The 27736-nt window shown below is 33.9% G+C and overlaps 1 protein-coding gene across 1 annotated transcript in view; it reads right to left on the bottom strand.

Moving 5' to 3' along the window:
- Positions 1-667: 667 nt before the first annotated feature.
- LOC149549942 (uncharacterized) overlaps positions 668-27736 on the bottom strand; it is a 69096-nt gene continuing 42027 nt past the window's right edge. Inside the window, exon 4 of the mRNA XM_089794396.1 lies at positions 668-793. Coding sequence (XP_089650522.1) covers positions 668-793 — 126 coding nt within the window. The remainder of the gene's footprint in view (positions 794-27736) is intronic.

The raw sequence follows: 27736 nt of genomic DNA, 5'->3' as shown, positions 1-27736 counted from the left end.
CTATAACATGTGTTCTATTCATATTCCCATTATTGCAATATTAGTGGGAATTGTATAACATATGAGCTTTGTTCTATATCTAGTGATGATAAATTGTCAAGGCTTGGTAACCAAACCTAGGGTTGCACTTAATATAGTCTTGCATTACAATGCTTCACTTGCATAAGAACACAATTTGATTGTGATTCTATTTCTCCCCTGTGTGATGAAGGATTGGAGGAATCTTCAAACATATTAGTTTTCTCCATAGCTGCGAAAGCATTTGATTCATCAATTCACATTCCTCAATGGAATACCTATCACTTTCAAGAAAAAACATGCAACACTACATGAGATGTTAGTCCATTTTCCATATGCATTGCATCCATATACTCATAATATCTACTCTACATGCTCATAATCACATCATATCAAAGTACAACATACATCTCATAATCATCATATTGATATCTCATGTACATCAAAGTGAGGTAGACATAGATAATGACATGTACACACTGATACTCAGCTCAAAAATCTTGTATATATATCTATCAAAAAAATGGGTCAGTACAAAAATGGGCACTACTCGAGTGCTATCAATCAAAATGATACAAATTGGTGCTAGCACACCAATCAATACATAGCCAAAGATCAAAATCAAGAGACAAACACATAGCATCTAACTCTATCCTATACTCTCAACTCCAGGAGGAGTAGGAGCAGGAGCAACAGGTGGAGGAGGAGGTGGTGGCATGTCCGGCCTCGCAGCAGGTCGTGCACCTCCAGATTCTAATGCATAATGTGAAAATTGCTACACCTATAGAGCCTCATTAGGCACCACTGTCAAATATGCAGCAAAGTAGTAGGCTGCTCAAGCTAACTAGAATCGAACCTCATCCTGTAACATCTCTACTCTCCACTCAGCAATCTCAGTGTGCTCTCTCCATTGATTGATCTCTTACTGCCGCTCCACCAGCTATGAGTCATAGATAGCTACCTATATCTGTAGATCTCCCAACTATTGGGAGGCCTAAGAAATCCACTCTTGATAGCATCATACTATGTCTTGTGTCCCAGTAGTAGGCTGATCAAGCATATCCTTATCCAACATCTCAGGTGCCTATTGTTGTGGTGGTGCCTGCTGTTGTGGTGGTGCTTGTTACTGCAGCGGTGCCTACTACTACGGTGGTGTCTGCTCCTCCATCCTCTGCCTCTAGCATGACCATGTCCTATCCCACTACCACCTACACTTGTGTTTGATCCCATATAATGTGGAGGAATCTGTATCTACTATACCCAATGCTAGACCTGTGACTACATCTATGGTTGCACCTGTGGTTATGGTTGTGCCTGCTACTGCTGAGGCACCTATCTCTATGCCTGACCTTCCATCCTTAGTGGATCAGTAAATTGTGAGAATGGATGGCTAATCAAATGAGCTTGATAGGTAAGCATCATCCCTGCATCTGCTACCTTTGGAAGGTAGTCCCACTGAATTGCAACTAGACTGCACACGTCTATCATAGATCAACCTAGATCCATATGTGGCAGCCACCCCTACCCTACATCCCTTGCCAATCTAGCATAGGCATAGTACTCCTGTGAAATATCATGTGGTTAGTTGTACTGCCACCACACCTGTGAAATTGCAAATCACTCTATGATTTGCATGGTCCTTCCCAACAATGGCCGCAAGCTAAACATCTAGGGCAACTCTCTCTAGGTGTCATCCCAATCCTTCGTCTCTTGCTAGGGCCACCATATGATGGAGACCAAGTCATCGAGATGTGTCCTCCAATGCTCCATATTACCTAGGAAGACCTAGGTAATATGCCCCTAATATCTATAGATATATGGCTCCATCAGCTCTCGGGCATCCTCGTGAATGGGCCTACAAATGGGAAGATGCTCCCATGCCCAAATTTGCAACACATAAACACTAGCAGCCATAGTCTTCTTCTCATGGAAGACTATCTCATGCATCTCATGGAATAAGTGGGCTAGCATACACTAACCCCACCCAAAAATCTCAAGTGCCTCTACTATCCGGCAAAGCATAACTCCCCATCCACACTCTAGCTTGTGTTTTCCTCTATCAAGCATTAGAAAGTAACTTAGGCAAATCACTAGCATAGATGCTAGTCTGTATGTCTGTCCATATGTGTGCATCAGCTCATCCCAACTGATGACTCAACCTCTCTGCAACTCCCTCCCAAACACAACAAAAAGAACCTTTGTACCTACTTGAGGCACTATATCATAAACCACTTGGGCTCCATGGAAAGGGATCTGCAATATCCTCTAGATGTCCTTCGAGGTGATCATCATCTCTCCCACTAGTAGATGGAAGGTTTTCATCTTCAAATGGAAATGCTCCACCAAAGCTTTGAGTAAGCCATGATTCACCATCACGATTGGGATTCGGCATAGAGAGGACAAACCTAATCGAGCAATATGTGCCTGATCAACATCATCAAGACTCCACAACAACTCTTAGTATGGTGGATAATGTGATCTGAATGCGACATCGTCAAAGACCTTTTGCACACACACAAACAACAATGACAAGAAAATGATTAGTGCTGAAATGAACTGGGAGAACAAAGCTAATAAAAATGCAAATTTTACGTAAAAAATTGAAAATTTTAACCTCTGTTGTCATGGGTTCTCACATGAAGATCTTCATATCTCCTGCGAAGATCTCAAGACCTCACGCGAAGTTTCTCTCTTTCGTGCGAAGAATCTCTTTGTCACATGAGAGACAAAGTTCTCACCCATGAAGAATCTCGTTCTTCACTTGAGAGGTGGGTATCTCCTACACAAGAAACCTCACCACCACATGCAAAGAAATAGTGCACATTATTTCTTCGCGTGAGGAAAGAACATCTTCGCACGAGAAGGGATAGTCTTGCGTGAAGATCGATTGAACAACCCTAAAACTTGCTAAAACATGCAATAAATGACCTCAAACTACGTAAAAGTTAAAGCACAAAGGTGAAAAATTGATGACTCACTAGTGGTTTGTAGTCTGTTGGCTAGCTGTATCATCTGGAGTGCTCAAAATGATGATATCTCATGTTCACTACCATTTCTCTCTCAGAGCTCAATTCACTAAAGGACAAAAAAGTACAAATGAATTGAAAATGACCCCTTGCGCCCTTATATAGCTGTTGACCTAATTTTTCAAAGTTCTCTGATTTGCACAAAAATCACCCCCTAGCTAATTTGATCATTTTGAATCCATTTTCGAGATCAAATTCAAAATTTGACACACCTCAGTGCCTCAAAAATGCATTTTAAAATTTTGGGACTGACATGATCGAATGCTTGTGCAATCTAATTTTTTTTGATAGTTTGTGATTCTTGGAATCTTTACAACTCAAAATTTTCAAATTTTTGTAATAAATTCTTTAAAAAGTCAACTCAAGTCAACTGTGCTCAATTTTGGTTTTGGTCAAACTTGGTCTTCTAGACCTCAAAACCATGTCGAATTACTCTAAATCTTCTTCTGATTTCTTCTACATTATGTTGAATCTTAGATTTCTTCTACTATTTTATGTCACATTTCTAGTGTGTCATCTTTCAATTTCACTCCTGAGGGGGCAGGATGATTACATCATTAAATACTTATTACTCGGGCCACCTTGTTCTCATCTTATGTCCTCATCATTCAGGGCATCTCACCACTAGGGGCATCTTGTTTCCCTCTTTCTAGCACCTTTTTCATCTTGTCATCATTTGATTACAGTTATCAAGACAATCTAAACCTTGACTCCTAAGGATCAAGCCTTATTTTAGGGATGATTCTATGACTCACAATTTGATCTTGCTATCTTTTATCAATTTCAGGTATCTAGGTGTTCTATTTGGATCCTTAAAGATTAAGCTCCATTCTAGAGATAATCTTTTAAATGCTTATCAATTTCAGGTATCTAGGTGTTCTATCTAGATCCTTAAAGATTAAGCTCTATTCTAGAGATAATCTTTTAAATGCTTATCAATCTAAAGTATCTAGGTGTTTTATCTGGATCCTTAAAGGTTAAGCTTTGTTCTGGAGATAATCTTTTAAATGCTTTCAATCTCGGGTATCTAGGTGTTCTATTTGGATCCTTAAAGGTTAAGCTCCATTTTGGAGACAATCTTTTAAATGCTATCGCTCTCAGGTATCTAGACATTCTGTTTGGATCCTTAAAGATTAAGCTCCATTCTGGAGACAATCTTTTAAATGCTTTAAAAATCTCAAGTACCTAGGTATTCTATCTGGATCCTTAAAGGTTAAGCTCTATTCTGGAGACAATCTTTTAAATGTTATTGCTCTCAGGTATCTAGACATTCTGTTTGGATCCTTAAAGATTAAGCTTTGTTCTAGAGACAATCTTTTAAATGCTTTCAATCTCAAGTATCTAAGTGTTCTATCTAGATCCTTAAAAGTTAAGCTCCATTCTGGAGATAATCTTTTAAATGATTTCAATTTTGGGTATCTAGGTATTCTGCTTGGATTCCTTGGGATTAAGCTCTATTCTAGAGATGGTCCTTAAAAGCTTATCGATCAGTCTTTGTATCATCAACTTCGAAACCAATCTCATTTCTTGATCCTTGCATCATGCTTTCTAATTTTCTTTGAATTGAAGGTGTTGCTTGCACATTCATTCAAAGAGGAGAAAAATGTAATATCCCAAAATTGGTTGATTTCCATTATACCAATTTTGGTCTATTTGGATCAATTTTAAGACCTATTCTAATAGACAATTCTCATTCTGCTACTCGCTACTTGACTTAATTGTCAGATGCAGAAAACTCTAGTCTACATTCATCATGCTCATTATTTAATCCCTATAAAACACACTCATATTAGCCACATTCAACCTATTTGATTTCAAATTAATTTAATCTAAGGTATTCATACTTTATTAAATTAAATTACCTCCTAAGGCTAATGTACTATGGGATTAAATTTATTTAATTTTATAAACATGTCTATCTCAATTAATTAAAAAAATTATTTAATTAAATGGAGAAGGTATTTCTGATTAATTAAACAAAATTATTTAATTAAATGGAGAAGCTACTTCTAATTAATTAAGAAAAGTTATTTAACTAAATAAGAAGTTATTCCTAATTAATTAAATAAAGTTATTTGATTAAATAGAAAAGTGTCTCTTATTAATTAAATCAAATTATTTAATTAAATAGAAAATATATTTATGAGAGCATATCTTATTTTATTAAATTAAATATCTCTCCTAATTCTCTCTTCAGTTCAAAAATGGAAACTCTTAGTTGACTGAAATCATAAAAAGAATTAAAACAATTAACTTCTTATTCCACTCGAAAGAAATCAATTAACTCCCTTTAATTTCAGAATCTTCCACCTTAACTAAACCTCATCTTCAATTCTAATCATTGATTGAAATTGATCTCAACCATTGATTCATTTCAGGAAAATCTATTTAAGAGACTCTCATTTCTTCATTTTGGAGAGGAGGAATTTGAATAGACGTCGAATTGCAGCTGCATTTTGCACTCACATAGCTCATTGCTATCTTTCATACATTTCTTAGCTTAATTCCATATAGTGTTAGAAATGCATACATTTAGCGTAATTTGATTTACATGTTCTTAGATTAAAATGCATATCTCATTATAGATTACTTTGCATTTTCATATAAATTAGCTGCATCTCAAATCCTTCGTTCTTAGAGGGTCTAGTTGCCTGCATCTCAATTCTAAGGATATTAACAGGAAAAATCCCTTTAGATAGAAGGTAACAATTCTTGGGTGAACAATCTCATGTTCATTCTAGGATGAATCTGCATAAAAGGATTGTGTTGAAGTGTGTGTGTTAGTATAGGCCACAATTCACATATACATATGCAGAGTTTTACATTTGTCATTGAGTATAAGAGTGGAGTTACTAACAAAGTTGTTGATGCATTGAGTAGGAGATGTTCCTTGCTAATAGAAATGAAGGTTAAAGTTCTTGGTTTTGATGAAATGAAAGAGTTGTATGATGTTGATCCTGATTTTTCTAAGGCATGGAGAGAGTGCAAAGCACCAAATCTAAAAAATCACATAAGTATGATGAATATTTCATTCAAGAAGGTATGTTGTTCAAAGGCATTTAGTTGAGTATTCCTAGAAGTTCTATGAGGTTGAATCTGATTAAAGAAAAGCATAGTGGTGGAATTGATAAGACATTGAGTTTCTTGAAAGAGAAGTATTATTGGCCACAAATGTATAAGGATGTTCAAAAATTTGTAAAGAGTTGTGGAGTTTGTCAAATTTCAAAAGGGTGAGTCAAAATACTGGTTTGTATACACCTATTACTATTCCTAAGAAACCTTGGACTGACATCAATATGGATTTTTTCTTGGATTGCCTAAGATAGTGAAAGGGTATGATTCCATATTTGTTGTAGTGCACAAAATTTTTAGGATGGCTCATTTCATACCATGTAAGAAGACATTAGATGTTGAGCATGTTGCTAAACTTTTTTTTAAAGAGATTATGAGATTGCATGGATTACCAAGAAGTATTATTTCTGACAAAGATAGTAAGTTTGTTGGTTATTTTTGGAAGACTTTTTGGAAGAAGATGGGTACTAAATTGAAGTTTAGTTCTACATTCCATCAACAAATAGATGGATAGAAAAAGGTTGTGAATAGAAGCTTAGGTACTTTGCTAATATGTTTAGTTGGGAATAAGCCAAGTAATTAGGAGATGGTATTGGCACAAGCTGAATTTTCATATAATAATTTTGTGAATAGGAGTATAGGGAAGACACCTTTTGAGATTGTTACTGGAATGCATCCTAGAGGTATATCATATTTGAGAGATGTTTCTCGTGAAGAAAAGAGAAGCACTATAGGAGAAAAAATTATTGATTTTATGGAGTCTTTACATAAGGAAGTGAAGTTGAGGTTAGAACAAAGTAATCAGAAGTATAAGGTGAATGCTGGTCAGTCTAGAAGACACCATGATTTTTAAGTTGGTAATGAGGTGACGGTTCATCTGAAGAAAGGAAGATTCCCATTTAGAACATACAATAAGCTAAAGATGAAGAAATTTGGACCTTGTAAGATCTTGAAGAAGTTTGATAGTGGTAATTCTTATAAAGTTGAGTTACCTGATGACATGGATATATCTCCTATATTTAATATTGCTGATTTGTATAAGTATCATGAGTCAGAGGATGAAGTTATTGTATCAGATGATTATTCTAAGAAGCAAATTGAAGAAGTTGAATAGATATTGGATCATAGAGTTGGTAAGAGCACATGAGGAAAAGATTACTATGAATATTTGGTGAAGTGGAAGAATAGACCTATTGAAGATACTTCATGGATTTCTCAATTTGAGTTGGATTCGGGTTAGGTTGTGACATCTCAATGATTCAAAAGAATCATTTATTTCAACCCTGATTGTCTGATGCAGGAGCATCCTAGGTTGCCTTGTTATCCTACTCATCTTTGTTCATTTTTCAAGTTGGTGCCTACCAATCCTTCATGTGCCTAGCAGTCCCTCATGTGCCAAGTTACTATAGTAATTCCTTCATGTGTCAAGCTACCCAATATATGCCAAGTGACTCTTCATGTGTCGAGTTACCTAGTGTATGCCGAGTGTTTCTTCATGTGCTAAGCTACCTAGTGTATGCAGAGCATCTGCATTTGGACATGATTTCTATGAGCCAACTTGTGGGATTCATTTTTGATGGCAGCATTTATGTTAATATCTTTTCTTGGGATGTGTCCAGACTATTGTTGCATCAGCCCTTCTCTTACATAATATTCTAGAATAATTTGTAAGCCATTTTGGTAAGTATATGTAGAGTGTTTAGGCTTAGAGTTAGGCAAGTTTTTTGGAGTAGATTATAGAGTAGAACTAAAAGTGTGAATTTATAGTTGGATCATTGAATGTGAATATATTTGTAATTTTTCATAAGCTAGAAGGCCTTACAGTTGGGCAAAGGATGAATAACTAGGGCCAAAGGCTCACCCATCTATCCAAGCCACCCTGCAAGAGTTAACACAATGAAAGAAAACACAAAGAACAACAACCAAAGGAGGAGGAAGAGTGAAATACTTGTATTGGTTCATCAAAATATCTTCATAAATGCCTAGCTATAAGTCCTTCTAGGTTATGACCAATTATAAATACATTCACATTCAATGATCCAAGTATAAATTCACACTTTTAGTTCTACTCTACAATATGTTCCCAAAAACTTGCCTAACTCTAAGCCTAAACACTCTATATATACTTGCCAAAATGAATTACAAATTATTTTAGAAAATTACATAAGAGGAGGGCTAAGCCAACAATAGTTTGGACACATCCCAAGAAAACATCTTAATATAATGTCACAATCGAAAATAAATTTCACAAGTTAGCTTGTAAAAATCAAGTCCAAATGCTGACATTCGACATACACTAGGTAACTCAGCACATGAAGAAACACTCAGCATACACTAGGTAACTTGGCACATGAAGAGTCACTCAGAATACACTAGGTAACTTGACACATGAAAGAATTGCTATAGTAACTCAGCACATGAAGGACTACTAGGCACCAACTTGCAAAATGAACAAAAATGAGCAAGATAACAATGCAACCCAGGATGCTCCTACATCAAATACAATAGATAGTATGTGTCATGACAAATCATCTAAAGAAATAAAATTGATCCTCAAACCTAAAACAACAATGATATCTACTAGAATATAGAAATACAAAAGACTAAATAGAATGTGGCTGGAGTAGAATCTAGAAAAACAACTGGTATCACTAGAAACATCTCGGAAAGACTTTCCAATGATACAAATAATTCTCAAATTTGAGATCAAATGCTCAAGATATGTCTTAGCACTGCAAAATTGTACCCCTAACTTTGATGGCCAAAAAAAAAATCAAAAAATCAAAACTGAAAATTAAGTGCACCACTGTAATGGGCATAGAACCATCTTTCTAGTGATATCTTGTTTGCAAAAAATGGAGTTTGTATGCCTGAGATATGAGAAAACATGTGAAGGTAGGTCTAGATATAGCCTAAAAAGGCAATAGAAGTGATGATGTAGTGTTTACATTGTTAGAGTAAATAATTATTTATTAATTATTTATTTTTTTACTTAAGTTTACTTAGGTTAATGCAGTTATTTAATAGTTGTAGTTGATGAGTTGTTGAAAACACAAGAGTTTGTTCCTATCTATGTCATACTTATCTCCTCACCTTGTTTGAGGATATCCCACCTTTTGTGGATGTATGCTTAGTTTCCAACCTTATCTTCTAGCACTTTCTAGCTTGTTCTACAAGCTTCATTGAGGCCTTTATATTTGAGCTGTCTCTTTGTATTTTTTCAACTCATTGTAAATACATTTTTCTTTGTTTGCAATATCTTCTCTCTCAAGTTTGTTTAGTGTTTTTCCAAGCTCCATCTCTTCCTTCTTTGGTTTCCCTTTGACATGTTATTTGCATGTAGGTGATCTTGGTGTACAGTAAAGTTGGATTTCATCAACTTCTACATGGTATTAGAGCCTCCTTGCTACTTCTTGGTTGAAGGATTTTTGAAGCCACAATTTGGAGACACAAACCCTAGTTTGTTTGTGCATTTTTCTTCAATCTAGGGGAAGAGAATTTTTTTGGAGCACTTTGGGCCTAAATAGACACTTCCATTGAGTTTAGAAGACCTATTATAGTCAGGATCTATATAAAACTTGTCCATTTTGGTGACAGGAGGTCTGAGAGGCAAAAAAAAATTGTTTGGAGGTCATATAGACTGAGAAAGGGCATTTATTATGATTTTAAAAAAATTGGTGTAGAACATGCCACTACCGCACCGCCCAATGGCCATCACGGTGTTGCTCGTGCACTACTTAGTCACTGTCATAGCAAGTCATGCATCCCTCCAACCATTGTGGCACAACCCAACTGTAACCGTCACCTCGCAGCCATGTTGACGTCACCTTCCCACCACCTTTGTTGTGACGACACCAAAGGTAGCCACCACTATGGCCACTGTTGTCCACTTGTGACCCCAATAGCATAGTATCTTGTGTGGATTTTAGTGATAGTTGGTGTGTTTTCTGAGTGCCACATGGCATGGGTGCCATGTTGGCATCTACCATGTGGCCCTTGCCATGTCACCTAGCCTAGTCAACATTTGCCACATGGATGCCACATGGCACTGCCATGTGTCATGCCACATGGATCTTTTTTTTTGTTGCAATGGTCATGTGGTTGTCAATTTTAAGCTAGTGATTTGCTGACATCAACATGATGTCACCCTACATCAGCACCCTTGCCAGCACTCTAGGTCCCTTTTTGACCTACTTGAAGTTTTTTGACCATATCTTGAGGATACGGAGGTATTTTTCAAATCCAAAAGAAGTGTCAGAAAGCTAGTTTTAAGAAAAAGACGTTGGTGTAGGTATTTTCAAGTTTTGATGTAGTTTTATTGCTCATTTTTTTAGTTTAAGTCTAAAGTTCTATTTTTTACTCCAACAATCATACCTTTTGCATCCCATCTCTATTTTTTGAAAACATTATATTTTTGGAAAGCTAGAAATGTTGTCATTTCCTTTAGATTTTGCCCCATGCTCTTTCTATCATATTTTTGGTGTTTTTTCTCTATGGTAAATATTTTGGGTGTTCTAGGTATGAGAATCATTTTTATGGCATGGGATCTTTTGTTTTGGGTTGTACTATCTTTTGTATCAGATTTTTTCTTTTTTTTATCACTGTAGCTATCATTTGTAAGCATCTTTATGTAAACACACTAAGATAAAGTGTCACTCTTGCATTTTGGGTTCATGAACATTGTTTTGAGACAATTGTACGTGGACCATGGGGGGGATAGTTGTTGTTTTTTTTTGTGCCCTCTTCCTTTTTTTCCCATGTAGCATTGGTGTGACCATGTCTTTATAGGTGTTTGTACCTCTTCAACTCTCTCATCATTTGTGGTTCTTTTTATAGAGAATTTTGGCCCACCTTTTAGTTTCCTATCATCTCATGTCATTTGCATTAAGGGGGGGTTATTCTATTACTCTAATGCTTCCTTGGTTCAATGGTTCGATGGTGTGAACTATGTATTCAATGATTGATCCTATATACTAGATGATTGCAGCGGTTGGCTACCTATGCATTTTGGTGAGATGGATCATCTACCATATAGACATGCTTGGTTCATGCCTTCTTCTTCCATGGAGGTTCTTTAGATCTGTAGTTTCTTTCAAATGATATAATTTGTAGCTTCTTCATGCTTTAGTAATGATCTTCATGATCTTCCTTGTTCCTATTTTCTAGGACATTCCTCTCGTTGGAGGCTTCTTCAGTTCTTCACTAGATTTTCTTACCTCTTTTCGAGGGAGGGTTTTTTCCATGTGGTTTTCTCTCTTTTCCCATTTTTAGAGGTTGCATTTCTTTGCATTGTTTATGGGTACCTAACATGGCCTTGTTGTCAAGATCCATTCTGCATTACATCTTAGTTTTTCTAAGCTTAGGGCATTCCCTTAAGTTGCACTTAAGGGGGATTATTAGAGTAAATAATTATTTATTAATTATTTATTCTTTTACTTAAGTTTACTTAGGTTGATGCATTTATTTAATAGTTGTAGTTGATGAGTTGTTGACAACACAGGAGTTTGTTTCTATCTAATTCATACTTATCTCCTCACCTTGTTCGAGGATATCCCACCTTTTATGGACATATGCTTAGTTTTCAACATTATCTTCTAGCACTTTCCAGCTTGTTCTACAAGCTTCCTTGAGGCTTTTATATTCAGGCTCTCTCTTTGTATTTTCTCAACTCATTGTAAATACATTTTTCTTTCTTTGCAATATCTTCTCTCTCAAGTTTGTTTAGTGTTTTTCCAAGCTCCACCTCTTCCTTCTTTGGTTTCCCTTCAACAGGTTATTTACATGCAAGTGATCTTGGCACATTATGAAGTTGGATTTTATCAACTTCTACAGACATGGCACTAATGTGAGCAAGTGACAAGCCCAAATTTGATGGGAAAATGCTCGTCGAGCAAAAAAATTCCTAAATATGACCCCTATCAAAAAAATATCAATCATCAGAAACAAGATAGAAATGAAAAAACAATTGTTGGTAAAAATGCTAGTGCCAGAGTCAGAATCTGGTGGCCAATGAAAGTACACCATGTATGTGAGAAAAAATCATTAGTCATAAAGGAAATCACTCAGAAGGCCAAATCCACCATTCATGAAATGTTTGTGTGTGAATTTCTTACAAAAAATATGTAATGTCCTTAATTTGCACTCCACAAATTTCATTTTGAACATGTTGATTTCCCAAAAACATGGGAGCCATATGTCAAAAAATGGTGGACTAAAGTTGAGGGTACCAATATAATGTGCAACACATTTGTAGGACCTGTACATCACCTAGAAATATCATACACCAAAAAAAACATAAATCACAGTCCCTTGCATGTGTGTGGTGATAGAAGATGGCAGAGGATACTAGGGGCATACCACATGCACTTTTTCCAAGGAGAAAAATTAAATAACCAAAGACTAAGGAGCACCTCCCAAGATAGAGGTCAATAGTTAGTGTGGGGCCCAAGGCCTGCATTGGGGGCTAGTGAATTTTCATTTGACCAAATAAATAATACAATAATAAACTATCACCTTATGAAGCCAAACTAGGTAATGGCATCCAAACCTCCAGATATCTGAATGGTGTGTCTCCATTGTGTGTACTTGTAGTGATTTTTCCATTACCATCTTTTACATTCTAAAGAGGTATGATTTCTATCTTAAGAAATTGCTTGGCATAAACCCAAGTGATAAGTAGGTCTCCCAACATAGTAACTAGATATCTAGTAGTATAGAGCATGAATTCAAATGGATATTCTTTCTCTATCAAATCTTTGAATTTTTTAGTAGAATTTCTCAAGAAATGCATCAAAGTTACTTGTGCTATTTTATAAAGCACCATGGGGGGGATAGTTTTTTTTTTTTTTCATGCTCTCTTCACTTTTTTCCCATGCAGCATTGGTGTGATCGTGCCTTTATAGGTGTTTGTACCTCTTCAACTCTCTCATCATTCATGGTTCTTTCTATAGAGAATTTTGGCCCACCTTTTTAGTTTCCTATCATCTCACCCTATCTGCATTAAGGGGGGGTTATTCTATTGTTCTAATGATTCCTTGATTTGATAGTGTGAGCTATGTATTCAATGGTTGATCCTATATACTAGGTGATTGTAGTGGCTGGCTACCTATGCATTTCGGTGAGATGGATCATCTACCATATAGACATGCTCAGTTCATGCCTTCTTCTTCCATGGAGGTTTTTTAGATCAATAGTTCTTTCTGATGATAGAATTTGTAGCTTCTTCATGCTTCAATGATGCTCTTCATGATCTTCCTTGTTCCTATTTTTTGGGACATTCCTCTAGTTAGAGGCTTCTTCAGTCCTTCACTAAATTTTCTTACCTCTTTTTGAGGGAGGGTTTTTCCCATGTGGTTTTCTCTCTTTCCCCATTTTCAAAGGTTACATTTCTTTGCATTGTTTATGGGTACCTAACATGGCCTTGTTGTTAGGATCCATTCTGCATTACATCTTAGTTTTTGTAAGCCTAAGGCATTCCCTTAAGTTGCACTTAAGGGGGCTGTTAGAGTAAATAATTATTTATTAATTATTTATTATTTTACTTAAGTTTACTTAGGTTAATGCATTTATTTAATAGTTTTAGTTGATGAGTTGTTGACAACATGAGAGTTTGTTCCTATCTAAGTCATACTTATCTCCTCACCTTGTTTGAGTATATCCCACCTTTTGTGGATGTATGCTTAGTTTTCAACCTTACCTTCTAGCACTTTCTAGCTTGTTCTACAAGATTCCTTGAGGCCTTTATATTTGCGCTCTCTCTTTGTATTTTCTCAACCTGTTGTAAATACATTTTTCTATGTTTGCAATATCTTCTCTCTCAAGTTCATTTAGTGTTTTTCCAAGCTCCACCTCTTCCTTCTTTGGTTTCCCTTCAACGGGTTATTTACATGCAGGTGATCTTGGCACACCATGAAATTGGATTTTAGCAACTTCTACAGACATGGCACTAATGTGAGCAAGTGACAAGACCAAATTTGATGGGAAAATGGTTGTTGAGGAAAAAAAAGCCTAAAAGTGACCCCTATCAAAAAAAATATTGATCATCAGAAACAAGACAAAAATGAAAAAACTATTGTCGATAAAATAGCTAGTGCTAGAGTAAGAATTTGGTGGCCAATGAAAGTACACTATGTATGTGAGAAAAAATCATTAGTCATAAAGGAAATCACTCATAAGGCCAAATCCACCATTCATGGAATGTTTGTGTGTGAATCTCTTACAAAAAATATGCAATGTCCTTAATTTACACTCCACAAATTTCATTTTGAACATGTAGATTTCCCAAAAACATGGGAGCCATGTGTCAAAAAATGGTGGACTAAAGTTGAGGGTACCAATATAATTTTCAACACATTTGTAGGACCCGTACATCACCTAGAAATATCATACACCAAAAAAAACCTAAATCACAGTCCCTTGCATGTGTGTGGTGATAGAGGATGGAAAAGCATACTAGAGGCATACCACATGCACTTTTTCCAAGGAGCAAAAGTAAATAACCAAAGACTAAGGAGAACCTCCCAAGATAATGGTCAACAATTAGTGTGGGGCCCAAGGCTTGCATTGGCGGCTAGTGAATTTTTATTTGACCAAATAAATAATACAATAATAAATTGTCACCCTATGAAGCCAAAGTAGGTAATGGTGTGCAAGCCTCCTAATATATGGATGGTGTGTCTCTGTTGTGTGCACTTGTAGTGCTTTTTCCATTACCATCTTTTACATTCTAAAGAGGTATGATTTCTATCTTGAGCAATTGCTTGGCATAAACCCAAGTGACAAGTAGGTCTCCCAACATAGTAACTAGATATCTAGTAGTATACAGTATGAACTCAAATGGATATTCTTTCTTTGTCAAATCTTTGAATTTTTTAATAGAATTGCTCAAGAAATGCATTAAAGTTGTCCCCAAGAAAATGCCTCTTGCAAATCAAAACACAATAAAATCTAGCTCAAAGAACTTGTAGTCCAAGTCTTGGAAGTTGAAGGCATGGGGTGCAAGGTGTGAGTCCCAAAAAAATCTCCAAACCAAATCCAAGGTGGGAAAATAGTCCCAAATGCATGTCTTGTCCTCTTCTTGTGCACAAGGAATGTTGATGTGGCACCTTTCCACCTTTGTGCATGGGTCTTAGAAAAAGAGAATGTTAAGGTCATTGACGTGGTATGGTGGGCCACAAATTACGTACACAAATGCTAGAAATCATTCCCATCAATCATTCAGAGTTGACAACATGTGGGGAGTTCCAAGGTGTTGACATGTCCCATTGGTGGGGACCAATTTTTTCTCACACAACTTCTCATCCATAGAAAGTAAATAAAAATACCTTCATTCAAGAAAAATCAAGATAGAATGGGCTGACATGATAGTAGATCAAGGATGACATGTTGACTGCCAAAGGCATAAGTGGCCCGCCTCAATTTGGAAACTATGGTCAAAAGGACTATCAATATAAATGTGTAGACTTTGGTGCAGAGATCAAGCATGGGGGACAATAATAGATAAGGCACTAATATAAAAGATAGTCAAAACTTTGTGCCAAACAAAATATTGATAGATCACAGAGGAGGGTAAAAAATCCACACCTTCTTAAAAAAAATTCTCCTCTAATACATGTGCATACTAATATTTTGTTTGTAAAAATAAACAAACCAAAAAAAAAATGCCTCAAGAACATTATTTTTTTGGGAAAAAAATTATCGCATCAATTTGCGTTCCCAGGTCATTTTGGTATGGGTGCAAAAAATATTTGCCTTTAATTTCAATGTCCAAATGTGACATATTTCATATGGAAATGGGGGTTTTTGATCGCTCTGAGCTCAATAGTGATGTTCATTTTTGCTCAAAGTGACTCAAAAAATAGTGACCCCCCATGTGCAATAAAAAATTGTTGAAAGCTCAAATTTGAAAATCAATGCTAAATTTCTCACAAACAAAATAGGGGCATGAAGATCTAGAGCTCTAATACCATGTTGAAGTTGATGAAATTTCAACCTCAAAGCTCCTAAGAATCACCTGCATGCAAACACCTATCATAGAAGACAGAAGAAAAAAGCTATGGAGGTTGGAATTGCCAGATCCATACATGAGACAGTCTTGATGAGAAAAAAGATAAATTGTTATTATCAATAATTAATTAATTAAAATGAGAGATCATCCTTATAAAAGAGATTGAAACCCTAAAAATATCTAACCTAAGTTGCATCATAATAATTAATATAAGAATTAATTATTATATGCCTAAAGTTTAGCTTAAGTAGATTAGAGTTAATTAAGAAATATCTAATTACTATAATAGGTCCTTGTTAGAGGAGTAGGCCCTGTTAAAATCCTCAACCCTGTTAGGAGTTAGTATTACAATTACAACGTATGCAAGATGATCCCACTACCCAAACATGTAGTTATACAATATAGTTCCTTTATACAAAAGAGATTGATACAAAAAAAAAAACCTCTTACTTTTGAGATCTTCAATATCCGATCCTTTTTTTTCTCTTTGCATATCTCTGATCTTACATCATAATTTGCATCATATAGTTTTCATAATTCTTTGCATTTTTATATCTTTTAAACTTTACTTTGCATAATACAATCTTTCCTTTATACCATTACATTTACAAAACATGCCCAGTCGACCTTTAAGCTTTCACACATTTGGAAAAAAACAAAACTAATTCATACTAACTTAGGGTTAACACTAGGATGTAATCCCTAATTGGTTGAATAATTATTTAATGAATAAAATTATTCTTTAACATGTAATCCCTATTTCTCTATCATGCTCTATTATTTCTTGTACATTGCATGTCTAGTAAATTGATCATAACTATTTCTATACTATTTGTACTATCATGCACACTTAGACATGTTAGTGTGACACTTTGTAGTACTTTTCCTTAACCATGTACATGCAAAATATTACTCTATCATCCATACATAAAAAAATTGTTCCTTCTCTACTAGATAATTATCTGACACTTAGACAATTTCCCAAGCATAACTTCCTTGACTTTATTTTCATGATCTGCTCTGTTCAAACTAAAATCAAGTTTCTATAAATGATAATGTTAGATTATTATCTTAGCCAAATTCCTAATAGAAATAGCATTATTAACTATTATTGATGATGAAGAAGAAGATAATCCTAAATTTGTTAGATAAAATATTGAAGCTTTCTTTGAGACTAACATTGATTTGCAGAATGATGTACAAAGTGTTGAGAAAAGAGAAGAAAAAAAATCTAAACCAAGAGAAGAGATAACATTTGAGATAGAAATTCATACACCTAACAAGAATTTGGCAAAGAATCACATTGTTGAATAGATTTTTGCTAGTAAAGACAAAAGAGTAATGACAAGAAATAGATTACATTAGGAATTATGCTTGATTTCTCAAATTGAACTAAAGAGTGTAGATGAAACATGCAAGGTCGATCATTGGATTGAAGCAATGAAAGAATAACTAGATCAAATTGTAAAGAATGAGACATGGGAATTGGTTCCTAGGCCTAATGACAAGAACGTTATAGGAAGTAAATGGGTATTTAGAAATAAAATGAATGAAAAAACTAAAGTTGTAAGGAATAAAGGTAGATTGTTATGCAAAGAATATTCACAAAAAGAAGGTATAGACTATCAAGAGACATTTTACCCTATTGCCAAAATTGAAGAAATAAGAATGTTCTTGGCTTATGTAGAGAACAATAAGTCAAAGTGTCTCAAATGGATATAAAGTGATCATTTCTAAATGGAGAACTTGAAGTAGTCTACATTGAGCAAGCTAGAGGATTTCCTTTAATAGAAGAAAAGGATATGGTATACAGATTGAAGAAAACATTGTATGGTCTAAAGCAAGCACTTAGAACCTCGTATGCAAGATTGGATAAGTATTTTGCAAAACTTAGATTTTCTAAAGATACAATAGATAGTAATTTATATTTCAAAGAATTTAAGAATGGATTATTGATCATTTTAGTATTTTTTGATGGCATAATATTTGGAGGTAATGATGAAGCAAGTGATAAGTTTACATATAAAATGAAGAATGAATTTGAGATGTGTATGATTGGGGAGATGAAGGTTTTATTGGGTTTATAGATTGTGAAAAATAGTGACAGTATTTTCATATCACAAGATAAGTACTTGAAATACTTTTTAAAAATATTTGGTTTGAAAGTTGTAAGCTTGCTAGTAAACCTATGATAACTAGTCATAAGTTATTTGGAAAAGATGAGACACCTACAGTGAAGAAGAAAAAGTATAGATCTATGATTGGAGGTTTCCAATATCTTAGACACACCAAACTAGATATAGAAAATATAGTTGGGATAATAGCAAGATTTTAAGCTTATCCTAAGAAATCTCATTATGCAACAGTAAAAAGGATAATCTAATATCTAAAGGGTACACCTCCCTTTGGATTATAATATGATAGATCTACTGATTTCACTTTATTTTCATATATTGATGCATATTGGGAAGGTACTATGGATGAAATAAAGATCTCTACTAATGGAGAATTTTTTTTTGGAGGAAGATTGGTTTCTTGGCTAAGCAAGAAATAGAATTGTATTTTACAAAGTATAGTTAAAGAAGAGTATGTAGCCAACTAATGTATGTTTTATTGGTAAATGTAACTTGTGAATGGGTTGACTTGATAATCTAAATGGTATATATAAGAGGTCAAGTTGTGAATTCTAAGTGTGTGATGGATTTGATGTGATATGAGTGTGAAGGAGGACTGATTATTGTGAGACCAAATTTTGAAGGATGATCAGAGATCATTGAGGAGTAGCAAAGCTATATTTGATCAAGGAGGATCTCATGGTGCAGAATAGAGGTCTGTAATCAAAAAAATTAGTTGCATCATATTCAGATCAATTCATTGTTACTTTCTAACCATTGTAGCAGTGATTTCAAAATCTCTTAATAGATTTGGTTTAACAGCCATTTTGTAAATCCTCTAACAAGGTGACAGTTTAGTTGAATTTTTCTAAAGACCTCTAGAAAGGCCACTCCTAATAGGGCGATTAAATCCTCTAAAAGGGCCACACATAATAGTGTGTATTGTAAACTTTAACAAGGTTGGCTCCTAACAGGGCTCACTTCAGAAAAGTGAAAATTGGTAGCTAGTTACTTGGTGGTTTTTCCCATATTGGGTTTCCACATTAAATTTCGTGTCTCTTATGTTCATTTTATTTAATTTTGCATGCATGCTAATAATTATAAATTTTTAAAGTTCAATAAAAAGTTAATCTACCAAGTTACTACATTTTTGTGAAGTGTTTACCGAGTGACAGCAGTAACTAGTTATTTAAGACATCTAAGGGATCAAGATTTATTTTAGTGGTAACTGATTCACCACACCACACCCCCCCCCCCCCCCCCCTCCCCTCCCCCTTCCCCCTCTCGGTTACTTCATCTATAATTCCAACATATTCTACCAAAATAGCTTCTCACAGACTCATCTTCCATAATTTTAGCATCTTGAAACAAATATATCCAATTATTATTACTCTTTTAGCATGCTTATCTCGTTCAAAATTAGTTTCCAAATATTTTACCTGACTATATTCATCTTAAAGAGGAGATAATAGTAATGCTTCTCTTGCTTGCATATTTCACATAAACAGATCTCTATCAATTTCACTACATTCCTCAAGCTTGCTTTCTTCCACAATATTTTTGGCATTCTTTATCAAAAGACAATATCCTAGAACCATACTAGCAAATGAGTCTTCATCTTTTCCTTCTAGCTATCATAGTTAGCTACATCAAATTTAGCACTTTATTTTCAGAAGTGACCTACCATTGATCTCCCAAAGCTATTAAGATTTCTCTTCAAGGACTTGTTGCTCTGATACCAATTTTTAGAAAGTAAAGTCCACTAATATAACTAAGAGGGGAGTAAATTAGTTATCCAACTATTAAAACAATTATCAACCTTATTAACCCTTAAGCATGTGAAAAATATAATCAACAACCATAAAAAGACCCTAATACATAATAACACAAGATATGTTAACTAGGGAAACCCTTGATTATAGAGATAGCTCGAGGGTAAAAATACAAACCTATATCACCCTTTTGTAAAGGAAAAGGCTCAGAAAAGAGTAACTATTCAACTTCAATGACATAAAATTGGTATTATTATTTTGATTTTGAACGTGAAGTAAACTAATGAAATGTGTAGAAAAGGATTAAGTTTAGGATTATAATTTTTAATAATTATTTGGAACAAGAATTGATATATTTTCCTAATTTTTATAGATAATTTTTTAGTTTTTTAAAAATGCAAAAAAATAGGGGTGTAGTCACCACCACAAAACTAGATGGAAATAAACTTATTTCCCTTTGATCTTAGACTATGTTATAGATAACATATATTTATAGAATAATCAAAAATAAAAATTAGCTTTAGACCTATATTTTCTCTTTTATAATGATTCAAATTTTAACTCCCCTCAAATTGATAGTTTTCATCTCCCACCACATTTTTCAATACAAGTCTATTCTAACTAGGAGAAAAAATATACATTAGAAAAGAGGACTTTCTCCTCTAGAATGTCATATAATTTTATTTTTTAATTATACGATTTAATATTTTTTTCTTTCTCAAAATTAACATTTTTTCAAGTGTTAAAATATGTGCTTATAGAATTTTTTAATTACAATATACTATATCTAATTAAAACACTATAAACTCTATATGAGAATATTCTTGACTCTGAGTCTATAAAATGGTGTTTATATATTATTAAAAAAATATCATAAAACTTAGTAATCTAGTTATGGAAATGCCACTTTTATGAAATAATTGTATTTCTCTAGTGATTGGATACAAACTAGTATAAAACATGCATTTAATAGACATTTCCAATTGGAAAAGTGCCAGTCCATATATAAATTCGCTTGAATGAATTTATATAGATCATATGTTTAGAAAATTTTGATTTTTAGATAGAAATACTCAAATTCTGTCATTCTAATAAGTCATCTTCAAAGGTGACATAGCTTTGTACTTTTACCCCCCAAATGGGATGGTACCCACAAAATGATGTTATAATATAAATGTTAGTTGTTAGAGAATGGACCCTGATAGGATTTAATGAAATACATTCAATACACATCAATCCCTATTAGAAGATTCTAAATCCCTATTAGGAGACTCCAACCTTGTTAGAAGTTGTAGAAGGTAGATAGACCTTGTTGGCTCCTGAATTAACAACTTTTGAATAACCCAATAATGAGAAAAAAATTAATCTAGGGGTAGCTAATTCATATCTTTAACATACCTATTTAGACACTGGGGCCAACTATAAGGCTATACTACTTCTTCTACTTTAGGTTCTGCAAAATCTAGGTGGTTGAACCTCATATTCATTAATATGGTAACAATTTCTAAGCATACAATCTAAATCTATATAAAGAAAATAAAACCCTTATTTATCATATCCTTAAACAATTAAAAAGGTATGCAGTAGAAAGTTACAAATCCTATGAAATTCACAAGTTGAGTGAGGGCATTGTTTCAACTCTTCAACATAAAAGGGAAAAGACTTTGATTAATGTGTTGATTATCAACATAACCCACATATCCAAAAACAATAAGTATGCAACCTTCAATCTGATCAATCCCTTATTTAGTGGGCATTAAACAAGTCAAAAAAGACACAAGGATACCCAAAATATACTCATATACCTAGATATCATATCTATCCATTCACCTTGCAAATGAGCCTATATCTTCAAAATGAAACTATTACTTATAAAATCCTCCCATGATTCCTATAATTTTGTCAATGCATATCAAGAAATTTACTCAAGTCCTTGACCCAAAAACAAAATAAAGAATAGCATACAACTTCAAAGCCAAGTTGCAATTGGACAATATGCACCTTGTACATATATCACAGAAAATTACAAACCCATAAAGAGGAGACAAGGTTTAGATTGAAACTTCCCACATATCTTTGTATTCATTTCCTTGAAATAAATACATCAAATGTCTACAAAAACTAAAAAAATACACAAAAAATGACTATATTATCTAAATGCTTAAAATAAATTATAATGTTGTTCATAAAAGAGAAAAATGTTGAGTATGGTGGCATCACAACAATGGAAAACCTTCCAAACTAGAACCAACCTTGTTGTATCATAGTAGTGGAAAAAATATCCAAGGACTAGAACCAAACATGTGGTATCATACTAGTTGAATGGATTATCAACAAAAACTATAACCCCCAATATGGTATCACAATAATAAAACTAGAACCAACCTTGTTGGACCAACTATAAATAGCATAAGCACTAAAATTCTATAGACTTTGGACCCTTACTATACATCCTGGGAACCCCTTCATAGAGAAGGATTGCAAAAATATTTAGATGGGAGGATAGATGTTAAAATCTTAGTAGAAAAAAAATATAGAGATATTTCTATAATGTTACATTTAAAACATTCTCTGCATTCAAACAAAAAATTGGGAAAGTAGTTGCAAAAATTTGTAGGTGGCACTTACTGTAGGAGTCTTCAATTTAATTTTTTTTGTATTCTACTACCCTTAGTTGTGTAAATATTCAACTGCTTCCCACCAACAGAGCCTTAACATCTCCAACTACTTACAAAACATTTACTTCTTTCTTGGTGGTCTTTCAGTGAAACTAATTTTATCTGAATCATCTAAATCTGATTTTGTTCCACCTAAAAATCAAATCCTTACTATTTTTCTATAGATTGATCATCAATTCTCATCCCTCTTGGTCATGTTTCCCTACCACCTCAATGGAGCATATACATAACCTTTAGCTAAGAGTTTCCTATATCTTACCCAAATTTCATTGGTCAGGAACCTTTGTCACTTTTTCAGCTCAGAAAATGGGCTAGAAGTGTTTTTCATGTCTTATTTTAAGGCTTGTAATGTTATGATCCACTTTGAGAATTCAAACCCTTCATATCATCTTAGGTGAGGATCCTAGCCTTTATGATCTTATGATCATTTTCTTATTGCATGATCGAGGTTTTTTTTCAAGTCTTCTACAATCTCACAATGAACAACTTGTCGTAAGATTGGGGCACTAGCTGCAATTTCTTCTTCATGGCTATGATCTTATGCTCAATAGTTTACAAAAAAAATTCATAGCATCACCAACACATATCTTAGCCCTTACAGTCTTATGCCTAGCATTTCTTTATATCTTCAAAAAGCTCATGATTTTTCCTTGCAATCTTATGATCCTATACTATATCTATAGAAGGATTTATTGACATGAGTTTTTTTCCCTTATATCTATGCACTTGGCCTCACTTTGTAAGATTGTGACATTTAATAATCTCATTACTTTATGTCTTATGATCTTATGATGTTCTTCCCTTTGTATCTTTGAAAGTCTCCTTATAAGCCTTTATGCCTATGTGATTCTCTATTCATTGTATGATCATAACTCTCGCCTTTCTCATAAATTCTTAACATCTAGCTTGAAAGACTCCCAAAATTATGACTAGCATTCAACTTCCTAATATCACAATGGTGTAGTGTCTTATCTCTTCAAACTTGAACTTTCAACCATACAAAAAGGTTTCAAAATTTTCCATGTCACTCTCATTTTGGATTCAGGCTAAATTTGGTCAACCCTTTTGTGACATGTGGTGGCACCCAATTCATTGATCTTACCTTTTTCATCACCACCTAGGCCCACTAAGAAATGTGTCCAATGCTTGCATTCTTACTTTGGTTATTCTTCATGCAACTTCAAAAAGCAAGAAAGTGATAATTATTGATCAAACAAGATCATATGATTTTGAGAAGATGATGGCCCTTTGTGAGAAACAACATTGTCAACCAATAAAAACATGCCATTTGGACCCTATTCTAATACATTTCTTTTGTGGCCTATAGCTAAGTTTAGTCTCACCATGTCCACGTGTCATTACCTCTCTTTCTTGCTTTGGCTAATCATTGTACAACTATGAAAAATGAGAGAGTGATAGAATTTGATCTACATTTGATCAATGGTTTAGAAAATGCATCATTGGATATTGCTTGAAAACCAAAGGAGGGGACTGTAGGGATAGGTGTCATCATTCTAGAGACTTTCTCCAAAACTCTTTTTTCCTTTCACACTTAGGCCCAAAATATGATTATGGCCATTTGACCCTTAGTAGGTCCTTTCCACATGTCATACTTTTGCACCTTCAAAACCTTGACCCTACAATTATCATTAACACTTGTGAGGGGGCAATGACTATTTGACTAACCACTTTGCATCTTTATAGTTGCTAAAATAGTTAGAATTCAAAATGGGGAAATGTTGCAACCAAATCAGCTTCACAACATCACAACTTAAAACATTATAGAGGTGTGATCATTTTAATATGAAAAATAGCCAAGGAACCTAGGGATATGAAAAATTAAATGAATAACCATGGTTTTTAATGTATCCTTATTTCACACCTGTATGCTAACTTATGAATAATTCATCAAAATCACAAGACATGAATATTTTCTAGGGTTTCTCATGAGGAATGACCTATTTTCAAAAATCTTAAGCAACAAGACGTATTATCCTCCTAATTTTAATAAGGTATTTCAAAAAAAATTGCTAGGTGAAAAATTAGGCCAACAATGGCTCATTGAGAATTTCTAGGAGAAGCAAACCACTCCAAAACATTCTCTAGAACAACTTTATTGAATTAGAAAACCTACTCCTAAATTGTACAAGCGATGGCTCGAGGCCACAAAAACCTCTCAAAACTTCTTACCTCTATCAAACACCTAATTTTCATTTACATTTTCCTGATGTAAGCTCAAAAAATCACTTCCATTAGTTTCACCAATAACATCAAAAAATTTAATTAACTTAGTTGGAAAAACAAAATAATCTTCCTCACTTTCATAGTGCATACTGGGAACATCCTCAACATAATTTTTGGTATGAAAGTAGGGGTTAGCATGCTCATAGAAATCAAGATCAAACTAAAAACCTTCATCTACATATGATTGATGCATGCTATCAATAGGAGATACAAAGGCTTCATATTCCACTTTGTTCACAAAGTTGCATGTGTCAAGAGATTGCAACTCACCTTGTGTAATCAAGTGTGAGGAGTACATAGAATCTGATTTCTCTATTGTTGTAGTCCTGATAATCATCCAATCAAATTTTTCATTTGTTGAAACTCCTTCACATTCAAACAACTAATTAGTCACCAAGTTTAAAAAACTCTCACAAAAGTGTTGGCATAAAATGTGTTGATCATAATCATAGTTTTAATATGACAACTTGGTAGAGTGAACTTTGAACTCATAAAACTTATCATTACAAGATTTATCAAGACAAAAGGGAAACTCATAATCAAATTCACAACTTGGAGCCTTTTCCTCTTTGTCATATGAATAGTTAAAACTTATTTCAGCATTATCAACATGAAAAGAATCTACAACAATACCAAATTTCCCTTCAATAACATCCCCCACATCTAACAAGTCATCATGTGCATAGCTTCACAAGGATGGTTCTAATTCTATATCTCTTTCTACATCAAACTTTGGGAAAGTGACTTCATTAAATGAAGAAATATTGTAAGGGAAAATATGAGCATCCTTAGAAAGACTTACATACATTTCAAAATTATGAGCTAACAAAGTTGAAATTTCATCAAGGTTCATTGAGACTTCCTCGCAAATCTTCTCCTCTTGACTATGATTATTATTTAGATGACATGAAGAACTTACAACAACAAAAATATTAGTACTAAAATCTGAGAAATTAGAAGCCTCACTACACTCATTTTCATCATAATAAGAATTACTTCTACTATTGTTATAAATTTCTTAACTCGCACACACACTGTCATGTGATTCATTTTCACTATTGTTATACATTTCTTAACTCACGTACACATTGTCACATGATTCATTGTCAGTTATGTATCGATCTTCCTCATGTTGACTATAATCATCTAATACACTAAAATTTGAATTCTTCTCTACACACTCAGAAGACAAATTATCATTATCTATGGATTCACTATATTCACTATTATCTTTAGCACATTCACTTCTATTATCAGAGGATCTAGTACAAAATTCATTGCTAATTAAATCACTCTCAAATTTCTTGAAAAGATCTTCAACATGCAAAATCTTTTGTAATCTCAAATGTGTTGGCCAGTTAACTAAATGAGGCATAAAAACATCTAGGAAAATAATAGGCCATGAAGATTCCTTAGGTCTTAAAGAAATATGCAACTTCATGAGTGTTGATTTGAATTTTATATAAACTTGATCATCTCTTAGGCCTTGAATACTTCCTACTGTATTTCTTATGAATCTAAAAATTTGATTGCAGAGTTCCTTTCTTATCTCTACAATATCTTCAAGCACACTTTCAAAACTTGGTAAAAAAACTTCAAATTTGAGATCTGATTCCATTTTGAAACAAAACTCCTAACTACCTCTTTCTCCTAGTACTGAAAATCATTGAATATAGGTAACCATTTTGACACTTGAATCCAATGAAATGAGAACACATGAAAATCAAAATACCTTAAGTGTTAATGTTGAAACTTGATATGTTGATTTGGAACAAATGTAAAACATGAACTTCTTCACACCATTCATAAAACCATGTAAAGCAACCACCTCCTTGGAGAGTAAAAATAAATCATAGTTGTGATTTACTTTCTAATGTTTCAATTTCTTAAAATAGTAGATGCATACAACACTTAAACTAAACTCAAGAGCTGATAACTTCTTTTCAAGAACTACTATCAAAAGCTTTAGATCTTCCCATACAAGCTAGGAGTCCTTCAAAAAAAAATTAATACAAAATCAACCAGAAAAATTGGTATAGAGATATAGAGTCACCACTCACACTTGTGAGAAGAAAACATAATTTGTCACTTGACAAATCTTAACCAAACTTTATGTTTGTATGAAAATATGCAAATCATCAAACCACTTTTGGAGATTTACAAACTTGAAAAAGAGAACAAACCCTTTTGTTCATTCTTGACTCTAAACATTTACAATAACAATTTGAAACATTACCCAGCTGAACTGATTGATGATAAATCCACTAGTAACAATGCAATTTATATTCAACTTTCAAAGCACTATTGTCCTAAATAATGTAACCACTGGGATGCATGGCTTTGAGTAAGAAACTAGAAATCACATTAGAGACCTAGTGCTATGAATTTTTTCATGCATTACCTTCTTTTGTATTGAATCTTTTTCCAAATTCTCAAGGTTTGTCTATCAAATATATTCAATACATTCCTTAGTAGAGTCTTCATTTTGTTGACTTCTAAATAAATAGCTTTTGAATAACCCAATGGTGAGAAAAAAATGCATCTAGGGGTATCCAATTCCCATCTTAAACATACCTATTTAGACATTGGAACCAACTATAAGGCTATACTCCTTCTTCTACTTCAAGCTCTGTGACACCTAGGCAGGTGAACCTTAGATTCATTCTTGTGCTACCAATTTCAAAGCATACAATCAAAATCTATATAAATAATATCAAACCCTTATTTATCCTATCCTTATGCAATACCAAGTTGTAAATCCTATGAAATTCACAAGTTGAGTGACGACATGTTTTCAACTCTTCAA

The sequence above is a fragment of the Cupressus sempervirens genome, chromosome 7, assembly GCF_028749045.1.
Source record: "Cupressus sempervirens isolate cs-2001-9-10 chromosome 7, ASM2874904v1, whole genome shotgun sequence".
NCBI classification, from domain to species: Eukaryota; Viridiplantae; Streptophyta; class Pinopsida; order Cupressales; family Cupressaceae; genus Cupressus; species Cupressus sempervirens.
The sequence above is the reverse complement of the archived record's forward strand: the minus strand, read 5'-3'. Positions and strand labels throughout refer to the sequence as shown.